Genomic DNA, 27,291 nt, shown 5'->3' on the forward strand with positions numbered 1-27,291 from the left:
CTACTATTAAGCTTTGCACCCAAAAAAACCCAACTATAAGTTGCTTCATTACTACTAGATATCAAAGTTTGTTGTATTCTTTAACTTTACAGAATGTATGTTTATGATTTTTTTAAAGGCTGCAAACAATAGTCAATAGAATTGTTATTTATCTTTTTTTTTTATAATCGTAAAGACGAGAACAAATAAATTTCAAGAGATATTAATATATATAAAATAATTTTAAATGAAATAACAAATATGCTAGATTTATCTCAAATTTCATGGTATCAAATCATAATCCCATGATACCAAATGCATTTGTACAAAAAACACCATCATTTTTTAGGATAATATTCCTTGCATCTTCAATTCATTTTTATTTCTCTCTATAATAGTATTTAGAGACAAATCTATTTTTATCTTCTAAAATATATCTCTATTTTCAAAAGAATAAACAAGTTTTTTTTCTTTTACTCTATGAAAATTTTATTTTAAAAATATGCATTAGAGTAAACTTTACTTCAATTATAAAATTTCTCTATTTAAAGAAAAAAATATTAAAATACATTACAGATGATCTTATGTTTGATCACCATTGTGATTATAGAATTAACTTGATTTTTGCGTACATTTTTTTATGTTTTTTGAAAACGAATTTTAGGGTAAAATATATAACTAATTCACTCTTTATTAAAAATTAAATCTAGTTTAATAAGTGGTATATTAAGCTAAATAGATTTTAATATACTTAATATTTTCTTAATTTATGTAAGAGTGTCAAAACGAAATTGTTAGAGGAGATAGAATATGTATTTGAAAGAGTATGAAAAGGTAGTTAAGATCATCTTCGATATTATAAAACATGAACTAATTAACTAAGTGATTTAATAATATAGTAGGGACTGTTCTATGACTTAACAGTAAAGTGTGTGCATACTTTCATATGGAGTTTTTTGTTAAGAATAATAAGACTTGTAAACTATGGATCTTCGTTGTCGAAGTATATAACCAAATGATTCTAATAACTAAAGAATTTTTACAGATTGATTAAGCAAGAGGACAACCCCACTTCTGTCTGTCTTCTGGTGAAGAAATGACAGTATTGTGCCCATGTGACTCCCTCCACATGTTCTTACGTGTGAACAATTGGACGAATTTTTATTTGCTGACTTATTTATTTCTTCCTACATTATGTTTTTATATCATAATCATATATTGTGAAATTGGGGTGGGTTCAACTTAATATAAGAACAGTACATGTAGAAAATAAATGAAGCCTTTTTGACTCGTTGGTTGTCTCTACGCGTTGTCAAATCTCAAAAGATGTTTACATTCTACGCAAACAAGAAAAAAAAGTTTAAAAGTATTCATAGACTGAAGCTTAAAAAATTAATGTTAGAGATCTGAACAGATCCTTTGATAAAAAAAAAAGAAAGAGAAATCTGTAAAGGTCACCATGAGTTATATCGGACATACTGCAGTAAAAAGAACAATCGATGGTTTCAAACAAAATAGATTTGCCTAAAAATGTATACAGTTTGTTATACTCGACTTGCAAGTAAATCTACAAACTATAAAATCGATTTTACAGATAGTGTAACAAGTTCAAAAGCGATAATTCTTTGCAAGTAATATTATACTTTAATTTTCTCAAAAATATATTACATTAATACCTCTTGACTTAATGTTTCTAAGTAATTTTCAACCGTTTATATAATATTTTCTATCAATATAAATTTAGACTACATCCTGTGAAGCTGAATTTGACCTCAAAAAAAAAAACTATCTACGCGTGATTAGCAAAACTAAATCATTGTTTTAAGCAAGAATGCACCAATATTCATCCCGAGCAGAGGCTATAATCATCTACATTACAATATAATAAGGGTAAATTTCCCAAAATATTTTTAAAAGACCTTTTTAACCAAAAGAACAGATAAAGAAGAAAATGATGAAAAGATATTTTATTAAAGAAATCAAATTAAATAAATAATAAAAATTATTTTTTTTATTTTCTAAAATCAAATTCGAATTCAAAACTTTTATTCAATTTTTTTTATTTCTGAATATTTTAATTTAAAAAAAATTGAAATCCACAAATTCTTTTTCAAAAATTCATTTTCTTCCAAACAAAATAAAGCAACAATTGTTCCAATAGTTTGTTTCATTTCTTTATGGTAAAAGGAATATTTTAAATATATTTCATCTTTATTTTACCGTTAATAACATTTTCCATTTTTTCATGTTTACTAATGTTATTCAATTATTTTATTTTAACAATAATCTAGCACAATTACTATTTACTATAAATTAAACATGATCATATTATAAAACTATTACATAACATACATAAACAAACAAAGAACATCGTTTTTTATAAAGAATCATCGTATATATATACATTTGTCTATAAGTTTTAAAAAGTAATTTGAAGAAAAAAATAAGTTTATTTATCTTTGATTTTTCTTAATTGAGCTAAGAAGACTTTAAATGAATATTTCCATGATTTTAGAAATAAACACTCAATTAAGAAAAGAACCATTGGAGCAAAAAATTCTTCAATTTTAACTAAAAATAGATAATGAAACACTATCGGAAATGATCATAGGACAAAAAATTACTGGAAGAACGTTAGACAAATCTCTTAAAAAAACTAATAAGTTCCATTTTTTCTTTGCTTTATTTCTAAAACAGTAGAGCCAAGATTGACCTTTTTCTTTACCCAATATTTCTTTTGCAAGATACACATGCATTTTATATAGATTACTTTAAAAGTAGAAATCTACATTGAAGTTAGAAAATAAAACAAAACCAGATCAATGGTTTTCTCTGACTGATGATATCCCCGAATTGAACAAAATAATTTCAAATAAAACGTTTGCCTATTACAGAAGAAGAAAAAAAAACACAAGAAAAGACGAGGCTGTTTGGACAAGTTGGAAAAAACGTTAGCTCAATTTTCAAAATGAGAAGAAAAGGTTGGGCATGTTAAAGTTAATAGCGCGCGGAGAAAACATGTGGTTTCTTAATTGTAATCATATCATTGCTTTAAAATGTTAATTCGAAGCTTCTTTCATTGGAGCGATACTATATAGGTCCCTCGTTATTACTATCTATTTTTCCTTTTCGTTATCATTTTGGTTGGGTGTCAATATTCTCTTTGATTACGAGACATGCTAGTTGCTGATAATATAGATAGAATCAGGGCCGTCCCTGCCATAAGGCCAGTGAGACAAGAGTTTTAGGCCACAAATTTTCTTACAATTTTAGAGGCCACATTTTTTGAAAAATAATTATGATCAAGTGGTTAAAAACATTATTTTCACTTTTTGTTTGAGTTGAAATTTGTACATTCAATGTTATGGTTTATGTTAACTTGTAATGTTTCCTTGTTTTTTTTACATGTGCGTTCCTTTCTTATTTTAAATTTTTTGAAACAACTTTTTTTAATTGAAATAATTTATTTGTTATCTGTGTTTCTATTTTCTGTGTTACTTGGATTACAAATAATAATAGTTCAAACAAACTAGTAGTTTTTATTTTACTAAAATATCTACTAAATATCTGATATTAATCTGATGTAACTAACCTACTATATCATTTTATATTTCAAATAGAAAATATAATACATATATATATATATATATATATTTATATTTTATAAATATATGATATTGTATATAAATATGTTTTAGGCCACCAAATTTACCGGGACGGCACTGGATAGAATAGTAGTAATTCATGAAGTAGTAAAATTTTGGTTGAGAGGAGTGAGAATTGTAAGCTGTCAGAATTTAAACTTCGTGGAAGTATGTATATCTCTCGAGATTCTACGTAAGATATTTTAGTTTAGTCTGACTTCGGTTTGCATTGGTCTCTAAAAGTGAGCCCATAACCTCGTTCGTTGCCTTCCTAGAAGATTCACCATGTTCTTCATTTATTGCAGAAGCTCGTGCTGATTTGTTTTTTTTTTTATTCTTTCAAAGGACAGCCATAACAATATTTTATCACTTTATTTGTTATGAATAATTTCGCTGATGAAAAATAATAATAAATAATAATAATTTCGTTGATGTTAAAGATCAGTATGTAAAAAGAAGAAGAAGAAGAAAAAAAAAAGATGGGTATGTTTGACAGAAAAAAAAAGATGGGTATGTATTTTAATATTTTTAGTAACAATTAATTGATGTAAGGGCATGTCACCGAAAAAACCTTCCAGAATTATATATTCCCAAGATCAGCTATAATGTACTTTACTATAATTAAGCCAACTGATTATATGTATAAATTCCATAAGTGAATATTCTTCGATAAATTAATAAACACGATAAATTAATAATTTTTAGCAACTCTGAGCCGGTCAAGAATTATATACAATTCAATAAGATAATAATTTTTTGAAAAATATCATGTAAATATAAAATCTCAATATAAAAATAAATTCATTTACATTTACAGCATGAACAATCAAATTTGTAGACGACGATGGATTCGAACGTCCATGTGACCAAAAAAAAAAAATATTGCTGTTTTGAAATGTTTTTTTTTTTTTGAAAAAAAGCTTTGCTGTTTTGAAATGTTGGCACAAACCTTTGAAGATTTGAGATATATGTTAAGATAATTATCTTGGTAACGCAAGACAAGGCGAGTATGGCTTTTCAAAAGTGGTCCAGCTTAATATTAAGATAGCGGGGGATGGTTCTAAATCTATTTTGGTTACAATTTTCGAATATTATGAAGATTTGTTACTATTCACGTTAGATGACAAAACCCTTGTTTTGTCATAATTTGAAATCTAATATCGAATTGTCATATACATGTTTGGAATCAACATATTTTCAGTAAAAAGATTGATTTACTGGGACATGCTTTCTTTATAAATGACATTATGAATCTTGATTTATGCATCCGCACATGTTATTTGTATATATATAATATTAATATTTATTTTCTAAAAACTTAAGATTAAATTGGTAGAGAGGTGCGAATGTGAGAATATGATATTTTGTAGCTTTAGTTGAATGTATATATATATATTTATATATATAATTTTAGGTTATAGAGATTAAACAAATTGGTTGTAAATACTTTTAATGAAAACTGAAAAAAAAAAACGATTTTGTATTAGACATTATGTGGTTTTAGGTGTTCTAAATATATTATGTTTTCATATTATTATTTGATTGGTTTGTATTGTTTAAGAAATAAAATAATTATAGATGATTTAATTATTATTTTTGCCTTAAATATAGAAAACAACTAATCTTAATTTTTTTTAATACAGATTTCATAACAGATTTGATTTTTAAATTTTGATTAAGCACATACCAAGCAATATAATAATTATGTTATACATAGTAGATGAATGTTTAAAAATATACAACAATAAATTTACGATTTGGTTTAATAAATTAAATGAAGCAGTGGGTGTACATGTCATAGATGGAGTGTATGTGGCTTTAAAGCACATGGAATCATATTTAAGTTTTGTTATGTGAAAACTATAATGGGTAATATATTGAATAAATCTTTAAATTATCTTGTAATATTTCAAGTTTAAGTTTTGTATTTAAGTTTTGTATAATATAATCATTTATATTAATTTTAGTTAATTACAAATTTATTGTTAGAATATTGTTAGTTAAATAAAAAAATACATTTAATAAATTTTCTAAATGATGTTAGAAATATAAAATCACACATGAAATAAATCATGATTTCAGTTTTGATTGATAAAATATTATATTTGAGATTGAAATGAATATTTTTTCTAACATAATGTTTTAAAATCTTTGTAAATTGTATTTTCAAAAATTGATTAACTTAAATTTGTTATTAACATTAAAAGTATACGTTAAATATTTTGTATAATTTTAAATTTTCGTTTAGAAAATAAATAATCTGAATTTTAATTTGAATTTCTAATGATATCGTATGATAATTCGGATTTCAATAAAATAATTTTCGGAAATAAATTTTAAAAAGATGCCAAAAAGATTATGTTAGAATTTTGTAAAACAATATTCGTTTTTATTTCAAATAAAAAGATAAATATAGTAGAAGATGTTATAACTAAAATATGATTTATATGATTTCTAAGTAAGACTAAGAGTCCAATTGAAAAAAAAAAATCACACATGAAATAAATCATGATTTTTCTTTTAATAGAATAAATGTTTTGACCCTGATAGTTGTTGAACAAATTAAAGAAACTATGATATTTAGGTTACACATTAGCTAAGTACTAATCAAATTTTACTAATCGGATCATGGAATATTCAGTAAAGGATGATTTTAGTTTGCAGAATGGTTATAAAAAAGTGTCGGTGGTCTCAACCACATTTCAAGAATTAAAATTGAAATTAACTACAACTAGTTTGAAAGCGATTTGGGAAAGCAGTGGAGTCGCCTATCTTTGTCCCTTCGAAAGCTTTTCAGTTGAAAACGGAACTCTTTGTCGGTACGGTTATACAGTGTGATTGATCTGGATCGTTTTACATATAATTTGGTTCAACCAAAACTATAATCTTTTGTAAACGTCGCAACCTACCTACTCTTCAACAAAGAATATTCTTGGCTCTGAATTTGAGCAAATTTGTTCTAAATTGATAAGATTCCTAAGAAAAAAAAACTAATTTGTTAGTCTCGTAAACATATGTGTCGTATTTTCCAATAAAATCCAGCGGATACCGTTGGAATTGGCGATGAATTAGTCATCAAATTGTAAATAATTTCATAAGTTTATTAATAATAAATTATTTATAGTTTTTCGTCAAGATAATTATTAAATGTCCATAACATCAATATGTTAAAGGTCATATTATGAAAACCCATGTTGTAACCGTTTTTTCCGGGAAGTGTAACAAAAAAAGTTAAATTTAACTCTTCATTTTGTTTAAGTTCTGTGTCGGTAAAAGATTAAAAAAAATCTATATCTTTTTCAATGTTCAGTTCGAAGTTTATTATGCGAAAATCATACGTAAATATAGGTACTTGGTTGGAATCTCTATATCTTTATATTCTTACAAATTTTAAATTTATTGTTTCCTCTTCTGCAAGCAAATCAATTACCAAAGTAATAGATCAATTGATTGTAATCAAATCTATTATTATAGTTATGGTTATAATTTTTATATTTAATAGGTACATTGAAGATATTCTGTTTTGATTAATAGAAAATATTAGATTTTGAGTTTGTATTTATTGATTTGTTTGTTTTATAAAGCTTAGAAAATCAATAGGATGATTGGTTGGCTGATACATCGTATAAGGAAAACGAAAATTATACGTGGTTTGAATATTGTACATTGATCGATGCATGATGTAAGTTGACTATATAAAACTTGAGCATGATCATTTCAAACAAAAGTATAGGAAAGATATATGCATTTGTTATATTGTAGTTAATATATTTTAAATATTACATACGTCAAGTGATTCACGTTTTCGTTAAAATAAAATTCAAGTTCATTATTGAGTTGTACTCGTCCGTAAGAAGCTACGTTAAATATGATGTATTTTTAGGTTCATTTAATGACATTAAATTTAAATTTGATTAAAGAAAACTCATTAATTTAACTGCAAAATACAAGCATTAAAATATGTAGGTTCATTTAATCACATTAAGTTTAAATTTGATTAAGGAAAACTCATTAATTTAACTGGAAAAGACAAGCATTAAAATAGGTAGTTTAATTTTCAGTGACATAAAAGTGTAAATAAGTTAGAAAACTAAGATTATTTTTTAATAGGTATTTTTTTTTTAATAATATAGATAATATTGATAAATCTGATAGAGTGACACTGCTTTGTCACGAAGAAAAGCTGAAAGTGTTTTGGAAAGTTATGTCCAATAACAGTTCCATTTTAGTAAGTTATTTAATTGAAAAGTATCTAATAATCTGATTGCTATATGAAGATATCATATCTCTTTTTACAAGTTGCGGACAAAACCCAAAAATTAAATTAACCAATTGGGTAAAATATGCTCATATGACTTTTATGCTCGTTGATTATTTAATTTTAGTGGAAGTTTCCAGGTGTACTAGCCGCGTAGATAAGAGAAACAATAATCATTACTCTTTCACGAGTAAAAGTTAAAAAAGCAAGTGAATTCCCCCCCCCCCCCCCATATTGAAATTAATCGCGGAATTATAGAAAAAATAACTAAGTTAAGGAAAATTTAAAAATTTTGGAATGGAAAAAATACATATTATATTAATTAAAATATTTTATATGATATTCGTTTTGTTATGAGAAAAAACACACCAAAATTAATCTAATTATTAAAAATAATTTACTTATATTATAAATATTTAGCTTATTTTAATATGTTTTAATAATATATTGACATCTTCAAAAAATTATAATATAATTTATTTATAACAAAAATATTCTTAACATTTTATTGCTATTCATTTATAGTTTTAAAATGATATTAAATAATATACGAAAACACACTTTTTTACTTAATGACTTTTTTATATTTTTACCAGCGAAAACACAAGCTTGTACTTTTACATTTTTTTCTTTATTCCGCAAGATAAAAACTTGCGGAATCGCATTTAAACATCAATTTTATATTCTACAAGATTACCAATCAAGACCACAGTGTTGTAATACACATACCAGATCTAAAGCCAACGGACAACACAATATCCTGGAAACGAAAACCCATATATGAGAGACGAGATGAAATAAAACAGAAAACACTTTCGACAAAGAACACGACCGATCAGATCAAAAATAGGAAAACTGGAATAAAACCATAAACGATTTAAAGCAAGTGAAATTTAGAATTGTTTTTTTTTTCTCAGCAATTAAATGCATGTGGAAACTAATTTATTTTTTTGTATATTAAATATTTTAACTACTAACAATTTTGTAAGTACAAGAAATACAAAAAAAATATTTTAATCGCGGAATTATAGAAAAAATAACTAAGTTATGGAAAATTTAAAAATTTTGGAATGGAAAAATACATATTATATTAATTAAAATATTTTATATGATATTCATTTTGTTATGAGAAAAAACACACCAAAATTAATCTAATTATTAAAAATAATTTACTTATATTATAAATATTTAGCTTATTTTAATATGTTTTAATAATATATTGACATCTTCAAAAAATTATAATATAATTTATTTATAACAAAAATATTCTTAACATTTTATTGCTATTCATTTATAGTTTTAAAATGATATTAAATAATATACGAAAACACACTTTTTTACTTAATGACTTTTTTATATTTTTACCAGCGAAAACACAAGCTTGTACTTTTAAATTTTTTTCTTTATTCCGCAAGATAAAAACTTGCGGAATCGCATTTAAACGTCAATTTTCTATTCTACAAGATTACCAATCAAGACCACAGTGTTGTAATACACATACCAGATCTAAAGCCAACGGACAACACAATATCCTGGAAACGAAAACCCATATATGAGAGACGAGATGAAATAAAACAGAAAACACTTTCGACAAAGAACACGACCGATCAGATCAAAAATAGGAAAACTGGAATAAAACCATAAACGATTTAAAGCAAGTGAAATTTAGAATTGTTTTTTTTTCTCAGCAATTAAATGCATGTGGAAACTAATTTATTTTTTTGTATATTAAATATTTTAACTACTAACAATTTTGTAAGTACAAGAAATACAAAAAAAAATATTTTAATCGCGGAATTATAGAAAAAATAACTAAGTTATGGAAAATTTAAAAATTTTGGAATGGAAAAATACATATTATATTAATTAAAATATTTTATATGATATTCATTTTGTTATGAGAAAAAACACACCAAAATTAATCTAATTATTAAAAATAATTTACTTATATTATAAATATTTAGCTTATTTTAATATGTTTTAATAATATATTGACATCTTCAAAAAATTATAATATAATTTATTTATAACAAAAATATTCTTAACATTTTATTGCTATTCATTTATAGTTTTAAAATGATATTAAATAATATACGAAAACACACTTTTTTACTTAATGACTTTTTTATATTTTTACCAGCGAAAACACAAGCTTGTACTTTTACATTTTTTTCTTTATTCCGCAAGATAAAAACTTGCGGAATCGCATTTAAAAGTCAATTTTCTATTCTACAAGATTACCAATCAAGACCACAGTGTTGTAATACACATACGAGATCTAAAGCCAACGGACAACACAATATCCTGGAAACGAAAACCCATATATGAGAGACGAGATGAAATAAAACAGAAAACACTTTCGACAAAGAACACGACCGATCAGATCAAAAATAGGAAAACTGGAATAAAACCATAAACGATTTAAAGCAAGTGAAATTTAGAATTGTTTTTTTTCTCAGCAATTAAATGCATGTGGAAACTAATTTATTTTTTGTATATTAAATATTTTAACTACTAACAATTTTGTAAGTACAAGAAATACAAAAAAAAAGTGAATTAACGACGGTTAGCTAGAATGGAATCAACGTATTTATAAATCTGGCCAACGATTACTGGATGTTGGTTTGAAAAACCAATGTCGTCTTGGATGTATCATTTAAAATTTCATGTTTTGCTGCGCTCTACTGCGAAGAGTGACCATTTCTAAAGATGAAATCATTCAGATTAACTAATGTGAATCGGTAATAAAACGGTTTCAGTACCATAACCAATGATATATTTTGTCACCTGAGTGCCCATATCATACTAGAGGTGAGATTCATTTGTGACTCCTTTAGAAAAACTTGGAGTTCTATATAGATACACCTGGCAGTGCAAAATCCAACACATCACTTGTTGGAGCATCATTCATCTAAAATCTATCAATTCGACATGTGAAAACTAGTTGTTCAACACTCTAGAATATTTTATCTCGTGGAAGATCATTAGTTTTTACGTCTTGATTGGCGGAAAACCAAGATCCATTTCCTCAAAAGCAATATTTTAAAAACCGGATCAGAGATTAACTCGGTATAGATAGTTCAACATGTTTTTTAATTTAAAATATATATAAAATTATGTTTTAAGAATAAATAGATTATGATCCACATTTTAAAAGCACAAAAATATTTTTTAACAAAATATAGTTGATGAAACAAAAATGTATTAAACGTTTTTGTTTTAGGCCATGTTCGTTTGCTCACCCAGGTGATCCATCTGGGTGAAGATGCAAATTGATGTTCGTTTAGTGCATTATAATACTACATCCAGATAGATCACCCAGCTGAATTCATCTCAAATTCTCATCCAAATGAAGGTGAGTCTTGATGGTGCATCTGGATGCAGATGCATCTAGTTCAGTCCAAAATAATAAATGACAAAAATGATCTTTTAATAGGAAACTTATATAAGATACTACATAATTTATTTTTCAATTATTTCAGTTCTTTTCATTATGAATTATTAATAAAATCTCTCTAATTTATTTGATTAATTTTGTTTGATATTTTGAACAATTTTTAATTATAAAGCTTACTTGATGTCAATTTATTAACTCTAAAACGTAATTTATATAAAAATATTCAATTTGATATAAAATATTATTTAAGTGTAAATTAATGTAATTTTCTATTTAAGAAAATATTAATAAAATAATCTGTTAATTTAAATGATTTCATATTAAAAGAAATTATTTTTCAGTATCTAAACCTGAAGATACTTATATATTTTCTTTTTTTCATAAATTTTTTTGTGTACTTACTTATCAAATAATTATAAAAACTTAAGAAAAAGTTATTAAAAAGATGAGAACTAATTAATGTTTATTTGGGCAAAATATTAATTATTCAATTATTTTGAAACATAGATAGTAATATAATGTTGTTTGCATAATTACTTTAATGTATTTTAATGTTTTCATCAATCATTAATGATATTTTATGTAATATAACCCAATGTTAAAAATTAGATCAAACATAATGTTCATTTTTTAATAAAAAAGATGAATGTTGTCTGATTAAATTGTTAACACACAACATTCAAGTCACCATATATTTCTTTTTACGACAAAATCCCAAACTGTATATCTATAGTCTATAGAGAAGTTATAAACATAGAATAATTTATATGACAAGCAAAAAAGAACTTTTAGCGTTCTTTAGTTAGAGAGAAATATAAAAATAAATGTGAAACTAAAAATAAAAATAAAATTAACAAATTTATAGTAAAAGACTAATAACAATTAATAATGATGTTCTGATTTTACAACCGGATTTTTTATTTGATCCAGGTCACCGGTTTTACTAGTTTTTAGTCGTTTTCTGATTTTTATCAAATTTAGATTTTAGACTGAACCGGAACCGACTTACTAAACGAATCACAGTTGGACCGGTTTGACCAACCAATCTGGTCTAGTTTTCAAAACACTGTTCAAAAATCAAAATCAGAGTTTTAACCGAAAAATGGACCTGATCATTTAAAAATTTGTTAGTATAAACCCGGGCAAAGCCCTCCAAAAAGACTTACAAAATAATTTTGGTGTATGCTTTCCAAATGAATTAAATTAGCCAAAGAAAAAAATCTGCATAAATTCTTCAAAATTATTTTAAAAATTCTCATACAAGAATAAATATTTTTAAAATTAATAGGATCACTCTGAAACAAAAAGAATTTCTGAGAGAGCTCAACATTGAGAAGTTGAAGGACATAAGAAAACAGTAAAATTAATAGTTTCTTCATTTTCATCTTATCTTGGATAATTGAGAATTAGTTTGTTTTTTTTTTGGTGCAAATGTTAAACTGAGAATTAGTTCTCAAATCCGGTCACAGAAAACTTGACCATGTAACTAACAACTTAACAGTAACACAAATGATTAGCAATCTTAACAAACATAGTTTATGGTGAATATTTTTTTGACAACTTTTCATAGAAGATATACAATGTTGAATAGGGAGTTCGGAGTGTTAATTAATGAGTAAATGAGGCACAAAGCAGAATGAAAATCTCTTTTATATTAGAAGTAAATCGGACTGAAAAAGATTACAAATATGAGGCGAATTTAATTACGAAATCGAGCTCTCTATACAAAGAGTATCAAGGTCGCTAAGTCAATATCTCCAAAAAATTTCTCTAGGAGTTCTTGGGAGGAAATTTTGTCCTTTGCTCGGTAGACGGATGATCTTTTTTTTATAGATGCGGGTAGTTTGGGTGAGACAAAGACGACACAACATGCTTGCTGATGATGTAACATGCATATTCAATTTTGTTAGGTGAGATCACATATTCTTTGCGACGCAGATGCGACACATATTTATTTTGTGTAATTCTACATTTTTATTCTATGTTCTTTTGAATAGATAACTCTATATTTTTCTTCTATGTTTTTTAAATAGAATAGAACACAACAAAATAAAATTTAAATGTGAACTGTTCATCATCTCTTGTGTTGAAGAATACAAAGTAAAGGGCCACGTAAAAGATGATTTGTGAAAATTTAGTGAGATTTTCGTTGGAATTGATACATAAGGAGAAAAAAAACCAGCACAAGAGGTGGAGGAGAAGAAAAGATTGAGGGAGAAAGTGGAGGAGATGCTAAATGGCAACGATGGTGGCAATGAACAAACCAGTGCCGGTGAGAACGATGTTACAGTTTGTGGTGATTGAGGCGGAGAATGAAGTGAATTGACTGAAGGTGGAGCTATGGAGTAATGGGCGAAGATGACCAGTTCCGGCTCAATAAAAGTAGGGGTTTTTGGACAAAATTTTGTTGTTATGATACAATTATTAATTTATTCCAATTGTTTTTAAAACAAACTAATTTAAAATTATTATTAAAATAACCAATTTAAAAAATATATTATACTACTATTTTTTATTATCTAAATATAAAATATAAATTGTATTTAATATATATATATAGAGAAACAAAAGAATCAACAAAAAAGTTTGGAGTGGGCCCTGGGGTGTCACACTGACTGCCCCCTATGTTACGTTGGCCTTGGACGGAGGAGTCGATGGTTAAAGAGTGTGATGACGGTGGCGTCAATTTTTACACCGGTTTAATCATCTGCTCTCGATCACCAAGTTTCTTTTGGTCAAATGCTAGTTAGTTAGCTACAGTTTTTTAGTTATACACTCTAATTTCCAATTCACGAAATCTGAAAGCTACTTAGCTACACATTTTAAAAAAATGAATGCTCAGTCAAACGTGTAGATATAATCGTCAACTTTAGGATGGGGAGCCATGGGGCCCTAGAGTTAATGAAAGAACAAGCTTGTAAACTCATTACTCAACAAACATTCGGAACGCAAACATTTTGTTTGACTGGTAGCCGTGGCGATTAATCCATGCATGCAAATATTATAAGGATTAATCGTGCCAATTATATTGATGATATGGGGTATATGAGGAAACATCTGACCACGCTTTGAATGTCCTTTATTTTTACAAACATGCATGGGCACTATCATGAACTGTCCTTTATTTTTAAGAATGTTCTTTCTCATTGACCAACGGGTACATATATTTTTGTCTTAGGCCAATATAAAACATGGATACATAGTCAGAGTCACCCACGCATTAAGCTAAAAGAACCACAAACAGTCCCTTCACACCTTGATCCGATATTCTCAAACAACAATGTGTCAAGGTGACGGCTTTTGGAAGAGTTTAGAATAGAGCTGAGGATTTCTAGCGGATCTTGATATCTGATCCGCACCAAACCGAACAAAAAGAATCAAGCTCGTAGTAAATTTGATCTGTAAATACACGGTGCACTACAAGAAAACATCGGGATACTGAGGGAAAAAATCGTCGGTATGTCGTCGGAATAACGCTATTCCGAGGACATACCGACGAAAAAAGTCCTCGGAAATAACTCCTCGGAAATTCAGAATTCCTCGGAATTCCGTCGGAATTTTCTGACGGAATTCCGAGGAAACAAAATTCCGAGGATACTCCGAGGACACGAAGTTCGTCGGAAGGTTCCTCGGAAAATACCGAGGGAATTCCGATGGCCCAATCCTCGGAAGTTTCGACGAAATATTCCTCGGAATGTTTATCGGAAAATACCGAGGAACATTTGTTCCTCGGACTTTTCCGAGAAACTCCTCTCCCTCGGAAAATTCCGAGGGAGTGGAGTTTCTCGGAAAATTCCGAGGAACTTTTTCCCTCAGAAAATTCCGAGGAACTTAAAGTTCGTCGGAATTTGCCGAGGGGAGAAAGTTCCTCGGAATTTTCCGAGGAACTCCATTCCCTCGGAATTTTGAAAAAAATTATTTTTTTAAAAAATTTATTTTTTTTTTAAAATTAATTTTATTTTTAAAAATTAAAATTTTTAAAATTTAAAATTAAAATTGAATAAAACATAAAATAAAACATAGTAGATAATATTCAAATTTAAATAAAACATTCAGAGTTTTTGGAAAAAAAAAAAACTACGGGTCTTGAATGTTCGGGAACGTCTCGTTCGGGTACATCCTCTTCATCATCTCCATCATCTGCTCGTTCAGCCTCTTCTGGGTCTCATAGCCCGCCTGTTGAGCTGCCATCTGAGTCTCCAACGCAGATATCCGATCATCCTTGTCCTTCAGCTGAGCCGTAAGAACTTCTGGATCAACATACGCATGTGGTGCAGAAGAAGGAGCAGCCGACCGGGAGCGACGACCCAAACCGACCAAACGTCCCTTTTTCTTTGGAACCGACTGAAATATAAATAACCAAGTTTAGATAATTTAAATTGATGATAAATAAAAATCAAGAAATAATTAAATTGAACTTTTAAAAAAAAAAAACTTACCGATTCAACGATTTCGTTGATTCGAACCCGAGACAAGTTGGTCGAGGCCGTCGAATCGTCATCATCGGTTTGAAGCTGAGACACTTCGTCATACACCTGAGTTTGGACCAGGTCGACCACGTCCCTCACAAGACCATCATCAATCTGGCCGGTCTTCTTGTTGGTATACGCCCTTTTCATAAGGGCGAGATCATCAACTGGGTGGCCTTCATTTTCTTCCGCCTTGAAAAAAAATAAATTAGACAAACATTAGAAATTTGAAAATGCAAAAAAATAAAATTCTGAAACTTAAATAATTGAAGAAAAAGCGGTTGAGCTTACCATGCGATCCGCCAGAGTGGCAATAGATTGAGCACCCAAGTTATGCTTGTAGATGCCCTTTCCTTTACGGTCGCTCCTGCGGTTGTTGGAGTTGGTGGAAGAAGTTTCTTTCGTCTCTTCTTTATCCCAATGCGCACACAACTCCTTCCAGACCGTGTCGTTCATCGACTTTGGGACCTTTTAATTTTAAAAAAAAAAGTTTAATAATTTTAAAAATAGTGTAATAAATTAAAAATTGTTAATAAATTAAAAACTACCTTGTTTACTTCCCACTTCTTCTTCCACTCGTACATCTGCTTCCCATAGTTGTCCATAACTTTATGGACAAAATGGTGATAGATAGAGAGCGTATCATCGGCATTCCAGTTGAATTCTTGCTGAAATAGTTTAAAAATAGTTTTTAAGCACAAAAATATAATAGTTTAATAATTACAAAAATCGTCGTTTTAATAAATAAAAAATAGTTTAATAATTAAAAAAATAATTTAATAATTACCAAAATAAGTTTTAATAATATTTAAAATGTCTAATAAATATAGAAATTAGTTTAATAATTACAAAAATAAGTTTTAATAATATTTAAAATGTCTAATAAATATAGAAAATAGTTTAATAATTACAAAAAATAGTTTTAATAATATAAAAAATATAATTTAAAAATTAGAATACTTACCGCAAACTGCTGAAACCACAGATGCTGCTTCTCGACAGGGAAGTGAGTGAAAGTCGGATGTCCGCTGTCGAGGGCCGAGTACATCATACGGTTGATCCATGCGCTGATCCCATTCCCGGATCGGTTGAACCTAATAAAAAAAAAATTATTAATAAAAAAATAGTTTAAATAAAAAATAGTTTAAAAAATAAAAGTTTAAATTACCATGTTTGACCATGTCCATGTGGATACTCAGTGAGATAGGGAAGATGGTCACGACCGGGCTGTCGAACCAACTCCGCAACCCTCATCACTCCCAGAGGACCGGGTGCAGCAGCGGGACCAGGAGCGGGTGCAGCAGCGGGAGCGGGAGCAGCAGGAGCGAGTAATGGAGAGGGAGATGTATGGTATGAGCTGTGGGGCGAAACGGAATCCTGAACATGGCTGGAAGAACCCCGAGACTGGCTCCCCATACCACCCCGGCTACGACGCTGGCGAGGCCGGATCTGATCATCATTAGACCTGTAAATTAAAAAAAAACATATTTAAAATTAGTTCTAATAATTTTAATTAAAAAAAACAGTTTAAATAAAAAAAGTTTTAATAAATAAAAAATAGTTTAAAAATTTTAAAAATAGTTTAAATAAATCCCAAAAACATAATAATTACGAAAAATAGTTTTAAAAATGTTTAAAATGTTAAATAATTACAAAAATAGTTTTCATAATATTAAAAATGTTTAATAAATATAGAAATTTATATTTTACATATAAAATACAAAAAAAAATGTTTTTAAATATTATATAAATGATTTTTAATCTTAAAAAAAGTTTTATAGATTTTAAAAATGTTTAATAAATATATAAATGAATTTAAAATGCAAAAAATAGATTTTATATACAAAAAACGTTTTCAATATATATATATAATTTCAAATTCGATTTTTATAACCACAAAATTAATAAAAACTAAAAAAAAAATTCAAATCAAGTGAAATACATAATCAAACTCGATTTTACACAAATCTACCATTCACCCTAACAAAATCTATAAATCTCATTCCAAAATCATCAAATCTACTTAAAAACCATACAAATCTAACCTAAAAGAGTGGGATAGGGTTCTTACATGATTATGGGGGAGGATTAGGGGAGATTCGCCGGAAAAACGCGAGAGAGAACGGTGGAGTCGCCGGAAATCGCGAGAGGAGAGGCTCAGCGGCGCGGAGAGAAAGAGAGAAATGGGGAAGAAGATCGGGCTCGCCCTAATATTATGAGGCGTCCGACGGAAACTATCCGTCGGAATTTCCTCGGAAATATTTAATATTTCCGTCGGAATTTCCTCGGAATTCTTTGATTCAATTTTCCCGAAATATTTGGCGGCTTGGTTTACCCGGTTAAATGAAAATATTCCGACGAACAATGATTCCTCGGAATACCCTCGGTAATCTCCGAGGAATTTCTGAGGAACCAGGGTTTGGGGTTTTAAAACATCGATTATTTTCGCCGTATTTCATTTCTTATACAATTATAATGCATACCATTGAGGATTCTTTGTATAGATGATCATAAACCATGAAATAACACAATTTCAAAAATAATTGTAAGTATTCCCTTTACCGTTTATTAAAGTGTATAAGTGTTTCTCTTATGTTGTGTGGTTTTCGTTCATGCAATCGTAAAAGTGTTTGTTATTGGATAAAACACCAAAGTTCATAGTTCCAAACATCATAATCTGGTTATGACACTTAATGAAGGTTATATACGTGTTATTCAATCCGTAAAACGTTGTTTTCGATTTAAAACCCCCAGTTCCTCGGAATTTCCTCGGAATATACCGAGGAGATTCCGAGGAAATCCTTATGTTCGTCAGCATTTCCTCGGAATATACCGAGGAGATTCCGAGGAAAAAGAATCTATAATCAAATCCCCATCTCCTCGGAATTTCCTCGGAATTTTCCGAGGAAATGCCGACGAACATAAAGAGTTCCTCGGAATTTCCTCGGAATTTTCCGAGGAATTCCGAGGAACTTGGGGTTTTCAATCGAGAAGATCTATTCCGAGGAAATTCCGAGGAAAACCTATCTGTCCTCGGAATTTCCTCGGAATTTTCCTTAAAAAAAAAAAAAAAAAAGGTCGACGCTAGTCTGTTTCCGAGTCGTCATCACCAGATGAATCTGAATCTGGATCTTGGTGAAACTCTCCAATCACTGGTTCATCCTCTACGTGAACGGCGGCTTCTTCTCCGAAGTCAGTTAAATCGACTACAAGGCCAACTCCACCTAAATCTTCTGCTGCACTTAAGTTGCCGGATGTGCTTGGTTGTAGTGGGTCTTCCAGCTCAGAACTTCCCTGAACTCGGCCTCTCGGGTTGAGTCTTGTAACAGTAACCCATGGATCATCTCTGTTCCTTACCCGGGGGTACTTGATATAACAAACCTGATCGGCCTGAGAAGCAAGAATGAAAGGATCATAATATTGCAGCTTCCGTCTTGAATTTACTGATGTAACACCAAATGCATCTGTTCTCACACCTCGATCTGGAGTGTTGTCGTGCCAGTCACAATAGAAAACAGTACAGCGCAATCCAACCATGCCCAAATACTTGATTTCCAAAATCTCATTTATGTGTCCGTAGTATACATCATCTCCTGATGCAGAACAAACACCAGCATCGTAAGTCGTACTCGAACGTCTCCTCTTCTGAGTTGTGAATGCATATCCTCGAGTACAAAATCTCGGATATGACTTCACAACAAAGTTTGGTCCAACGACCATCTCGCGTATCCAATCGTCAAATGTTTCACCTCTGGCCAAACCATCACTCACATAAGTAAACATCCATCCACCAAATTCTCTCTGCTTCATTTCTTCTAGTTCGTCCTCTGTGGCGTATCTATATTCTAACCGCTTTTCTGCCATGAAAATCCTTTCATATTGAAGAACATCTTCGCAGTTGGTGAGTAAATATGTTTGCAAATGACTGCGCTCCTGATCAGTAAGTCGACGGTCCTTTGGTTTTCCGCTAAGTCGTCCAACGTCTGTGAAAATGTCTGGAACCTTCCAATGATATGTTGCCCGTTCGCCTCTATCATCATGCCGAGCAGGTCTTCTGTTTTTGGTCTGAACTTCTGCTGGAAAGTAGTACTCGGCAAAGTTTGAAGTTTCTTCATTGATCATCTGTGCGACTATAGACCCTTCCACCCTACTTAAATTTTTCACCATCTTCTTCAAATGGAACATATACCGCTCATACAGATACATCCATCTATACTGCACAGGACCACCAAGTTCCAATTCTCTTACCAGGTGAATAACAAGATGCTCCATAACATCAAAAAATGAGGGAGGAAATATCTTCTCAAGGTTGCACTGAATCACAGCTATGTTAGTCTTCAAATTTTCAATACCTTCAAGAGTCACTGATCTTGTGCATAAATCGCGGAAGAAACCACTTATCCCTGCAATTGCTTCATGAACATTTCGTGGTAATAGTTCCTTGAAGGCAAACGGAAGGAGACGCTGCATCATTACATGGCAATCATGGCTTTTCAAGCCAGTAAACTTTCCTTCCTTTCTGTCGATACAGTTACGCAAATTAGATGCGTAACCGTCTGGAAATTCCACATCGTTTGAAATCCAATCAAAGAACGCATCCTTTCCCGCTGCATCAAGTCGGTATATGGGAAAAGGAGCCCTACCACTCTCATCAACATGAAGTTCTGAACGAGCACATATATCGACTAAATCCAGTCTTGACTTCAAATTATCCTTTGTTTTACCTTGAACATTAAGGATCGTGTTCATGAGATTGTCAAAAAAGTTCTTCTCGATATGCATGACATCTAAATTATGCCTTAGTAGATGATCCTCCCAGTATGGCAGATCCCAAAAAATACTTTTTTTGTGCCAGTTATGTAGGTTTCCAACACCATCTACCGGAAAATGCTCATGTCCACCGACGTCTGGCGTCCTTTCTGCACCAAAATCTCTAAGTTGTGTCTTCAAATCTTTCCCACGAATTTCCGGAGGTGGACTGTCAAACACCCTCTTGTTCTTCGTAAACAAATTCCTACTTCTACGATATGGATGATCTGGTGGTAGAAATCTCCTGTGACAGTCAAACCAACACGTTTTCCTTCCGTGTTTTAGTTGGAAAGCATCAGTGTTATCTTGACAATATGGACATGATAGCCTTCCATGCGTTGTCCATCCAGATAACATACCATATGCTGGAAAATCACTTATTGTCCACATTAGTACTGCCCGCATTTGAAAGTTTTCTTTATACGAAACATCGTATGTTTCAGCACCTTGAGTCCATAGTTGTTGCAACTCATATATTAGTGGCTGAAGAAACACATCAAGTGATCTCTTAGGATGCTCTGGTCCGGGAACGAGAATCGAGAGAAACAAAAACTCTCGTCGCAAGCACAAGTTTGGGGGTAGGTTGTATGGTGTAAGAATGACTGGCCATAGAGAATACTGTCTTCCACTCTTGCCAAACGGGCTGAAACCATCAGTACATAATCCAAGGTAGACATTTCTTCTCTCATACGCAAAGTCGGGATACTTTGATTGGAAATGCTTCCACGCTTTTGCATCTGAAGGATGTCTGATCTCACCATCTGTTGAGTGCTCCGCATGCCATCTCATTGGTTGCGCTGTGCGTTCAGACAGATACAGCCTCTGCAACCTTTCCGTCAAAGGCAAATACCACATCCTTTTATATGGTACTGGAACTCTTCCACTCGTATCTTTATAACGAGGCTTCCCACAAAATTTGCATGAAACCCGCTGTTCATCCGCCCTCCAATAAATCATGCAGTTGTCTCTGCATACATCTATTACCTGATACGATAAACCAAGACCAGCTACGAGTTTCTGAACCTCGTAGTATGAGCCAGGAGCTACATTATCTTCGGGTAGAATACCTTTTACATAATCAGCAATCGCATCCACACAGTCTTCAGCCAAATTATAATCCGTCTTAATGCCCATCAATCTTGTAGCAGATGATAAAGCTGAATGACCATCTCTGCAACCTTCGTACAATGGTTGCTTTCCAGCATCCAACATATCATAAAATCTCTTAGCTTCGGCATTGGGTAAATCTTCCCCTCTAAAATGATCATTTACCATCTGCTCAGTACCTACACCGTAATCTACATCCGTTCTAATTGGATCTTCTAATCTAACCGCTGGCTGAGGTTCGCTAGTACTACCAAGTTCATAATCAGTTTCTCCATGATGATACCAAATTTTGTAACTTCGTGTAAACCCACTCAAATATAAATGAGTCCAAACATCCCATTCTTTAATAACTTTTTTATTTTTACAATTAGAGCAAGGACATCTTAACATACCTGTTTTTGCTTCCGGTTGTCGGTGAACTAACCCCATGAATTCGGTTATACCTTGTTGGTATTCTTCCGTAAGCAATCTCGTGTTCGGATCCAAATGAGGTCGATCGATCCAAGAACGAAAATAATTTGAAGAAGACATGTTTTTTATGAATCAAATTCGTGTGTAAAGAAAGTGAGAGGGAGGATGAAGATATGGTGTGAATGAAGAGGAAGAGGGGTGCTTGTATTTATAGTTGAAATCCTGCCGACGGTCCGAGGAAATTCCGACGGAATTCCGATGCAAACGGCTAGTTCGTCGGAATTTCCTCGGAATTTTTAAAATCCCCCAACGGCTCTCCAACGGCTCTCTAACGTCTATAATATTTCCTCGGAATTCATCGGTTTTTTCCGAGGAATACTAGTTTCCTCGGTATTCCGTCGGAATATTCCGACGAAATGAGTTTTCCTCGGAATTCCGTCGGAATATTCCGACGGAATTCCGAGGAAGCAAAATTTTGTGTTTCCTCGGAATTGCCTCGGAAATGCCTCGGTATATTCCGAGGAATTCATTTTCCGTCGGAACGTCCGTCAGAATACCGCTGTTTTCTTGTAGTGGTGGATCATATAAAGCAGGTATTTCAAGCAATATATATTGTGTGTGTATTAGAAAAAAATGTGTATATTATTCGTATTTGTCCAAATCTGAACGGGTAATCAAAAATCTAAAAAATACAGAATACAAAAAAACAAACTCAAATATCCGAACTGATATTTGAAATAAGTATTTATTAACTTAATAAGTAACTTCAATACTCAATTTCATATTTATTTTGATATGATATATATAAGTAACTAAATTTGAAATATAATTAATGAATCTGAAAAGAGTTTGAATCCAAAATGAGTATTCAATTGAGTACTAATAAATTTACTGAACCCAAAGAATCATAAGCTGAATTATCTGACCCACACATATATAAACCCCAAAAGGAACCTAGAATGTTTTTTTGTAAAAAAAAAGGAACCTAGAATGTTGAAACCGAAAAAAATCTGATATGTACAGAACGCATACATGAACATGTCTAGTTTAGGCCCAACCTTGGGAATAGGGCGGATCTGTTTACAAACAGAAGATATATGGATGACGTTTGGAGCCAAATGCCAAACCGGAGATGCAAGGGTTATACTTCTTCCGTTTCTGAATAAATGTCATTTTGACATTTTTTACAAAAATTAAGAAAGTGACTGAAAGCTATATAAGTTGTTATTAATTACACCTCTCCGATCAATAGTATTTGAGATAAATAAAATTATTTATAAAATCAATGCAGTTTGCAATTAATTTTCAGCTGAAAGTAAGTATAATTTTATATTGAATTGTAAAATGACATTTTTGGTGTAACAAAAAAAGTTAAAATAACACTTATTATGAACAGGTAAAATAATTAAAATAAGTAAATAACTGCGTTGCAAGTTGCAACAAATCCATGCTTAAGATCACTAACAAATGATCGTTGCAACTACAGCACATTACGCATTAAATGTGGCAATAAATTCTTCACTCTACTTGTATTTCTTTTTTCCATAATATTAATCCATGCTTACAGAATTATAGAGCACCATTAGCAAGTGGTCTCTAGAAAGAATACCACATAAACAACAATAATAAAATATGCTAAAGTAAAAAAGAGGAGAACAAAAATATGAGGGACGATTCTTCATAACGAAACTTTCAATAAATGGTAAGGTAAGAGATCAACTCTATAGGTGTAACGTTTCTGTTAGTGTATTTCTTTTTCAGTTCTTAAACTAAATCAGCTAAATACATTGTGTTAAGAAATTTATCTAAATGCATAAAAATTGTACTTGAGAGACTCCTCCAACGTTGTTGCTCTTAGGATATGAAACAAAACAACGTAAGAACAATAATAGACCAAAATCCTGTCTTTGATTTTGTTTCTTTTTATATAACCAAACTTTGAATCGAAATTAATATAAGCCAAAGGATGTAGTGCCCTCAATGTAAAATCGTGTGCAATCGATGGTAATATTAATCGAATTCAACGAGTGTAAGTTCAGCGAGAATTCAATGACCACTTTGTGTTCATCTATCATGTAGATTAATATTTAGTTTACTTGAGTTGTTTGTTTTCTAGAAATCTTGGCTAGACGCGGAAGTTGTTTCTTCCCTGAAGTGTGTAAGAATTGTAAGTAGTAAACTTAAACTTAAACATATTAAAAACAGTGCAAAATTAATTACTTAAGAAGAAAATAAGAGATTTTTTATCTACTCAAATCAAACGTTAGAGACATCATCCTCATTTTTGGGTTCTAATTTTACTCATTACTTTGATCGTTTTAGTGTGAAGATTTCAGTTTATAAGTCTCAGTATATCAATGATAAACTCATCAAATGAAACAATAATTTTAATAAATAAAACTTCTTCTTGTTTGGCTTCTAAATCGAAATTGCATGCGTCAATTGTGATTTGAGCAACTTTCATTTTCTCAAATTGCGTTTTCAAGGGATTATGGACGTTCTTGATTCTAATTTAAATGTTTTGAGACGAAAATTAGACTTCAGAGTTTAGATGGAGCTTAAACGTTGACAAAAAAAAGATGGAGCTTAAACTATTTGGCACACTTTTATCATATACGAATATGCCCATATGGCATTTGCCAAAATTTTGTTTTTCTTTTTTTGTAAAAATGTTAAGATGGCATTTGCCAATAATGATTGGGGTGGACCAAATGGTAATAATGTATATAGTTTAAAACAATCCTCAAATCTATCATATTTTTAAGTTTTGTTTTATAAATTACCTTTATATCAAACAACCGTAAGAAATTAAATTTGGTAAGAGTTAAATACATATTGAGTGAGTTAGTATCTCTGACGAAAATTAGTAGGAAAACAAGTGGGTTCTTGTACGTTAATAATAATTCGAAAGTAGTTGACAAAAAAACTCAAAAGTAGCGAAAAAGGTGGGAGATTTACCTTAGCTAAAAGCACAATTCCCAATTCAGTAACTCTGAAGGGACAGTGGTTTTGTTGACAGCAATTATCTTTGTACTTGGCTTTTTGCAAGTTGAAAGACCATTCACAACTCGCACTACACCACTTCCTTCTCCACTTCACAAATCTCTCATCCTCTCATATTGTCGGCAAAGGTTTCTTTCTCCTTTGTTGAGAAGATACTTTTATCTTATTTTAATTTTTTTTTCTTTGTCCCATCATCTCCTCAATTATTGTTGCATGAAAATGTTTGTAACTACTATCTTCATTCAATCATGTATATGCATAATGTGTCATATGTTGATTGGTATTGTCGTGTTGCTCGATGTGAAAGATCAAATCGTATGCCATGGTTCTAAATTTTATATTAAAATTATTAAAATTAGAAAAAGGACTTCCAATTCCAACACAATAATCTAACTTTTAAATTTGTATTTCTTCCATATTCTAGCAGTTATTTATTTCAGTTTGACAAAAAAAAAGCAGTTATTTATTTCAGATACTGGAGATAAGATGATATATGGTTAGAACATTGAACAATGTGAGAGCTTTGCTTGGAACAATAGATAACTTTTGTATGTAAGTAGAAATATTGGAAATGTACATTAATTCTGAGTATCAAGTTAATAATCTGTGCACAAGGGGAAACTGTCTCTCTTGAACTCTGAGGTGCTGCTTCAACAAATAAAAACAAGGCTTTCTTCATGGAGTGCAAAAGCCTTGTCTTTTGTGGATAGGTTGCTGCTCATAAAAACTGTAATCACAGGCATCACAATTTTTTGGTGTTCCACTTTCATCCTCTTCCAGGCATGTGTGAAGCGTATAAACTCTCTCTGTGGAGTGTTTCTGTGGCAGGGAGACGTTGACAAACACCATACTGCAAGAGTCTCTTGGGTAGTTGTAACCAAACCTAAACGTGAAGGAGGACAGGGAATAAAGAACCTAGCTATTTGGAATAAAGCATGCTGTCTCAAACTGATATGGCTTCTCTTCTTCCAATCGGGTTCAGTGTGGATTGCGTGGTTCATTGAAGAAGTGTTACATTGGTCCCTAAACAACCTTTGGACCACGCCCCCTAACCGGCGATACTCGTGGCAGGTAATCAAGCTCCTAAAGCTCAGTTCCTCCATATACAGCTGGATCAAACTTCGAGTTCAGAATGGCCTATCCTGTCGGTTCTGGAGTTACAATTGGTCACCTTTCGGCTCACTAAAGTCCTACCTGAGCAGCGGAGTAAACTCAACATTAGGCATTCAAGACCAAGCAACGCTGTCCTCTCTGTGTAGTAACAACAACTGGTCTTTGCCTCCTGCAAGGTCAGAAAATCTTGTTAATGTTCATACCTTCCTAACTACCATCCATCTCAATGATAATGAGGATTACTATGAGTGGGAGGTGGATGGGAAAATCAGTAACCGATACAATACTGGTATTATCTATGAGAAGCTTTGCGTTGAAGGGATCTATGTACCTTGGTTCGCCACAGTTTGTAATAAGGGCGGAATTCCAAGACATAGCTTTCTCTCCTGGTTATTCACTCTGGACCGTTGCCCTACTAAAGACAGAATTATCCATTGGGGCCATCAGACAACTCCCACTTGCCTCTTCTGTAATCAATCCGATGAAAGTCGTGATCATTTATCCTTCATATGCCCTTATTCTTGGAGGTTATGGGGATCCCTAGCACCACGATGTGGGATTCAACCGGAGAGGTCTTGGGCTCGGGTCCTGACTCAGATTTAATCGACTGGAAGGAACTCAACCAAAGGTATGCTTATCCGACTGTGCTGGCAGGCATGTATTTACTGGATTTGGATGGAACGTAACGCTCGTCTCCACCGTCAAACCTTCCATTCTACAGATTCAATTGCGAGGAATCTTGATAGACAAATAAAGGACAGGATCCTCTCGTTCAGAGACTCAAACCCCTCCTCCTCATCGCGATTGATGCAGCAGTGGCTTGCTTAAGCTCCCTCTCTTCACCACCTCCGACTTGATCTCTCTCTGCTACGTTTTTACTCGTCATCATCAACTCCTTCCCCTCTCTCATGGGCCATTTGGGTCTTAATGATCTTTATTATGTGTTTTAAGTGTAACTGGGCTTGATGGGCTCTTAAACAAAACCATAGCTTATGACTGTAATGTTTTTTTTTCATTTCTGCATTTTAATTGAAAGCTAAGTTCAAAAAAAAAAAGTTAATAATCTGCAGCTGCATATATGAAAAACTACAACTAGATAAG

General features: G+C 31.3%; 1 protein-coding gene across 1 annotated transcript; it reads right to left on the reverse strand.

Moving 5' to 3' along the window:
- Window positions 1-14,116: 14,116 nt before the first annotated feature.
- LOC117126899 lies at window positions 14,117-17,215 on the reverse strand. Its single transcript, XM_033276168.1, has 3 exons — window positions 16,916-17,215; window positions 16,748-16,841; window positions 14,117-14,170 (listed from the first exon to the last, which is right to left on the reverse strand). The coding sequence occupies exons 1-3, from the start codon at window positions 17,161-17,163 to the stop codon at window positions 14,117-14,119; spliced, it is 396 nt and encodes a 131-aa protein (XP_033132059.1). The 5' UTR covers window positions 17,164-17,215.
- Between the last annotated feature and the right edge of the window lie 10,076 nt (window positions 17,216-27,291).

Source organism: Brassica rapa, chromosome A01 (genome assembly GCF_000309985.2).
Source record: "Brassica rapa cultivar Chiifu-401-42 chromosome A01, CAAS_Brap_v3.01, whole genome shotgun sequence".
NCBI classification, from domain to species: domain Eukaryota; kingdom Viridiplantae; phylum Streptophyta; class Magnoliopsida; order Brassicales; family Brassicaceae; genus Brassica; species Brassica rapa.

Bases quoted from the DNA above. Each gene is read 5' to 3' on its own strand.
- LOC117126899 (XM_033276168.1), bottom strand. From the start codon at position 17,163: ATGGGGAGCCAGTCTCGGGGTTCTTCCAGCCATGTTCAGGATTCCGTT. The intron at 16,842-16,915 runs GTAATTTAAACT...TTTTTTTATTAG, and splicing joins CATGGACATGGTCAAACATG to GTTCAACCGATCCGGGAATG. The intron at 14,171-16,747 runs GTCGAGAAGCAG...CATTAACTCTAG, and splicing joins CGACTTTCACTCACTTCCCT to GGCCCCATGGCTCCCCATCC.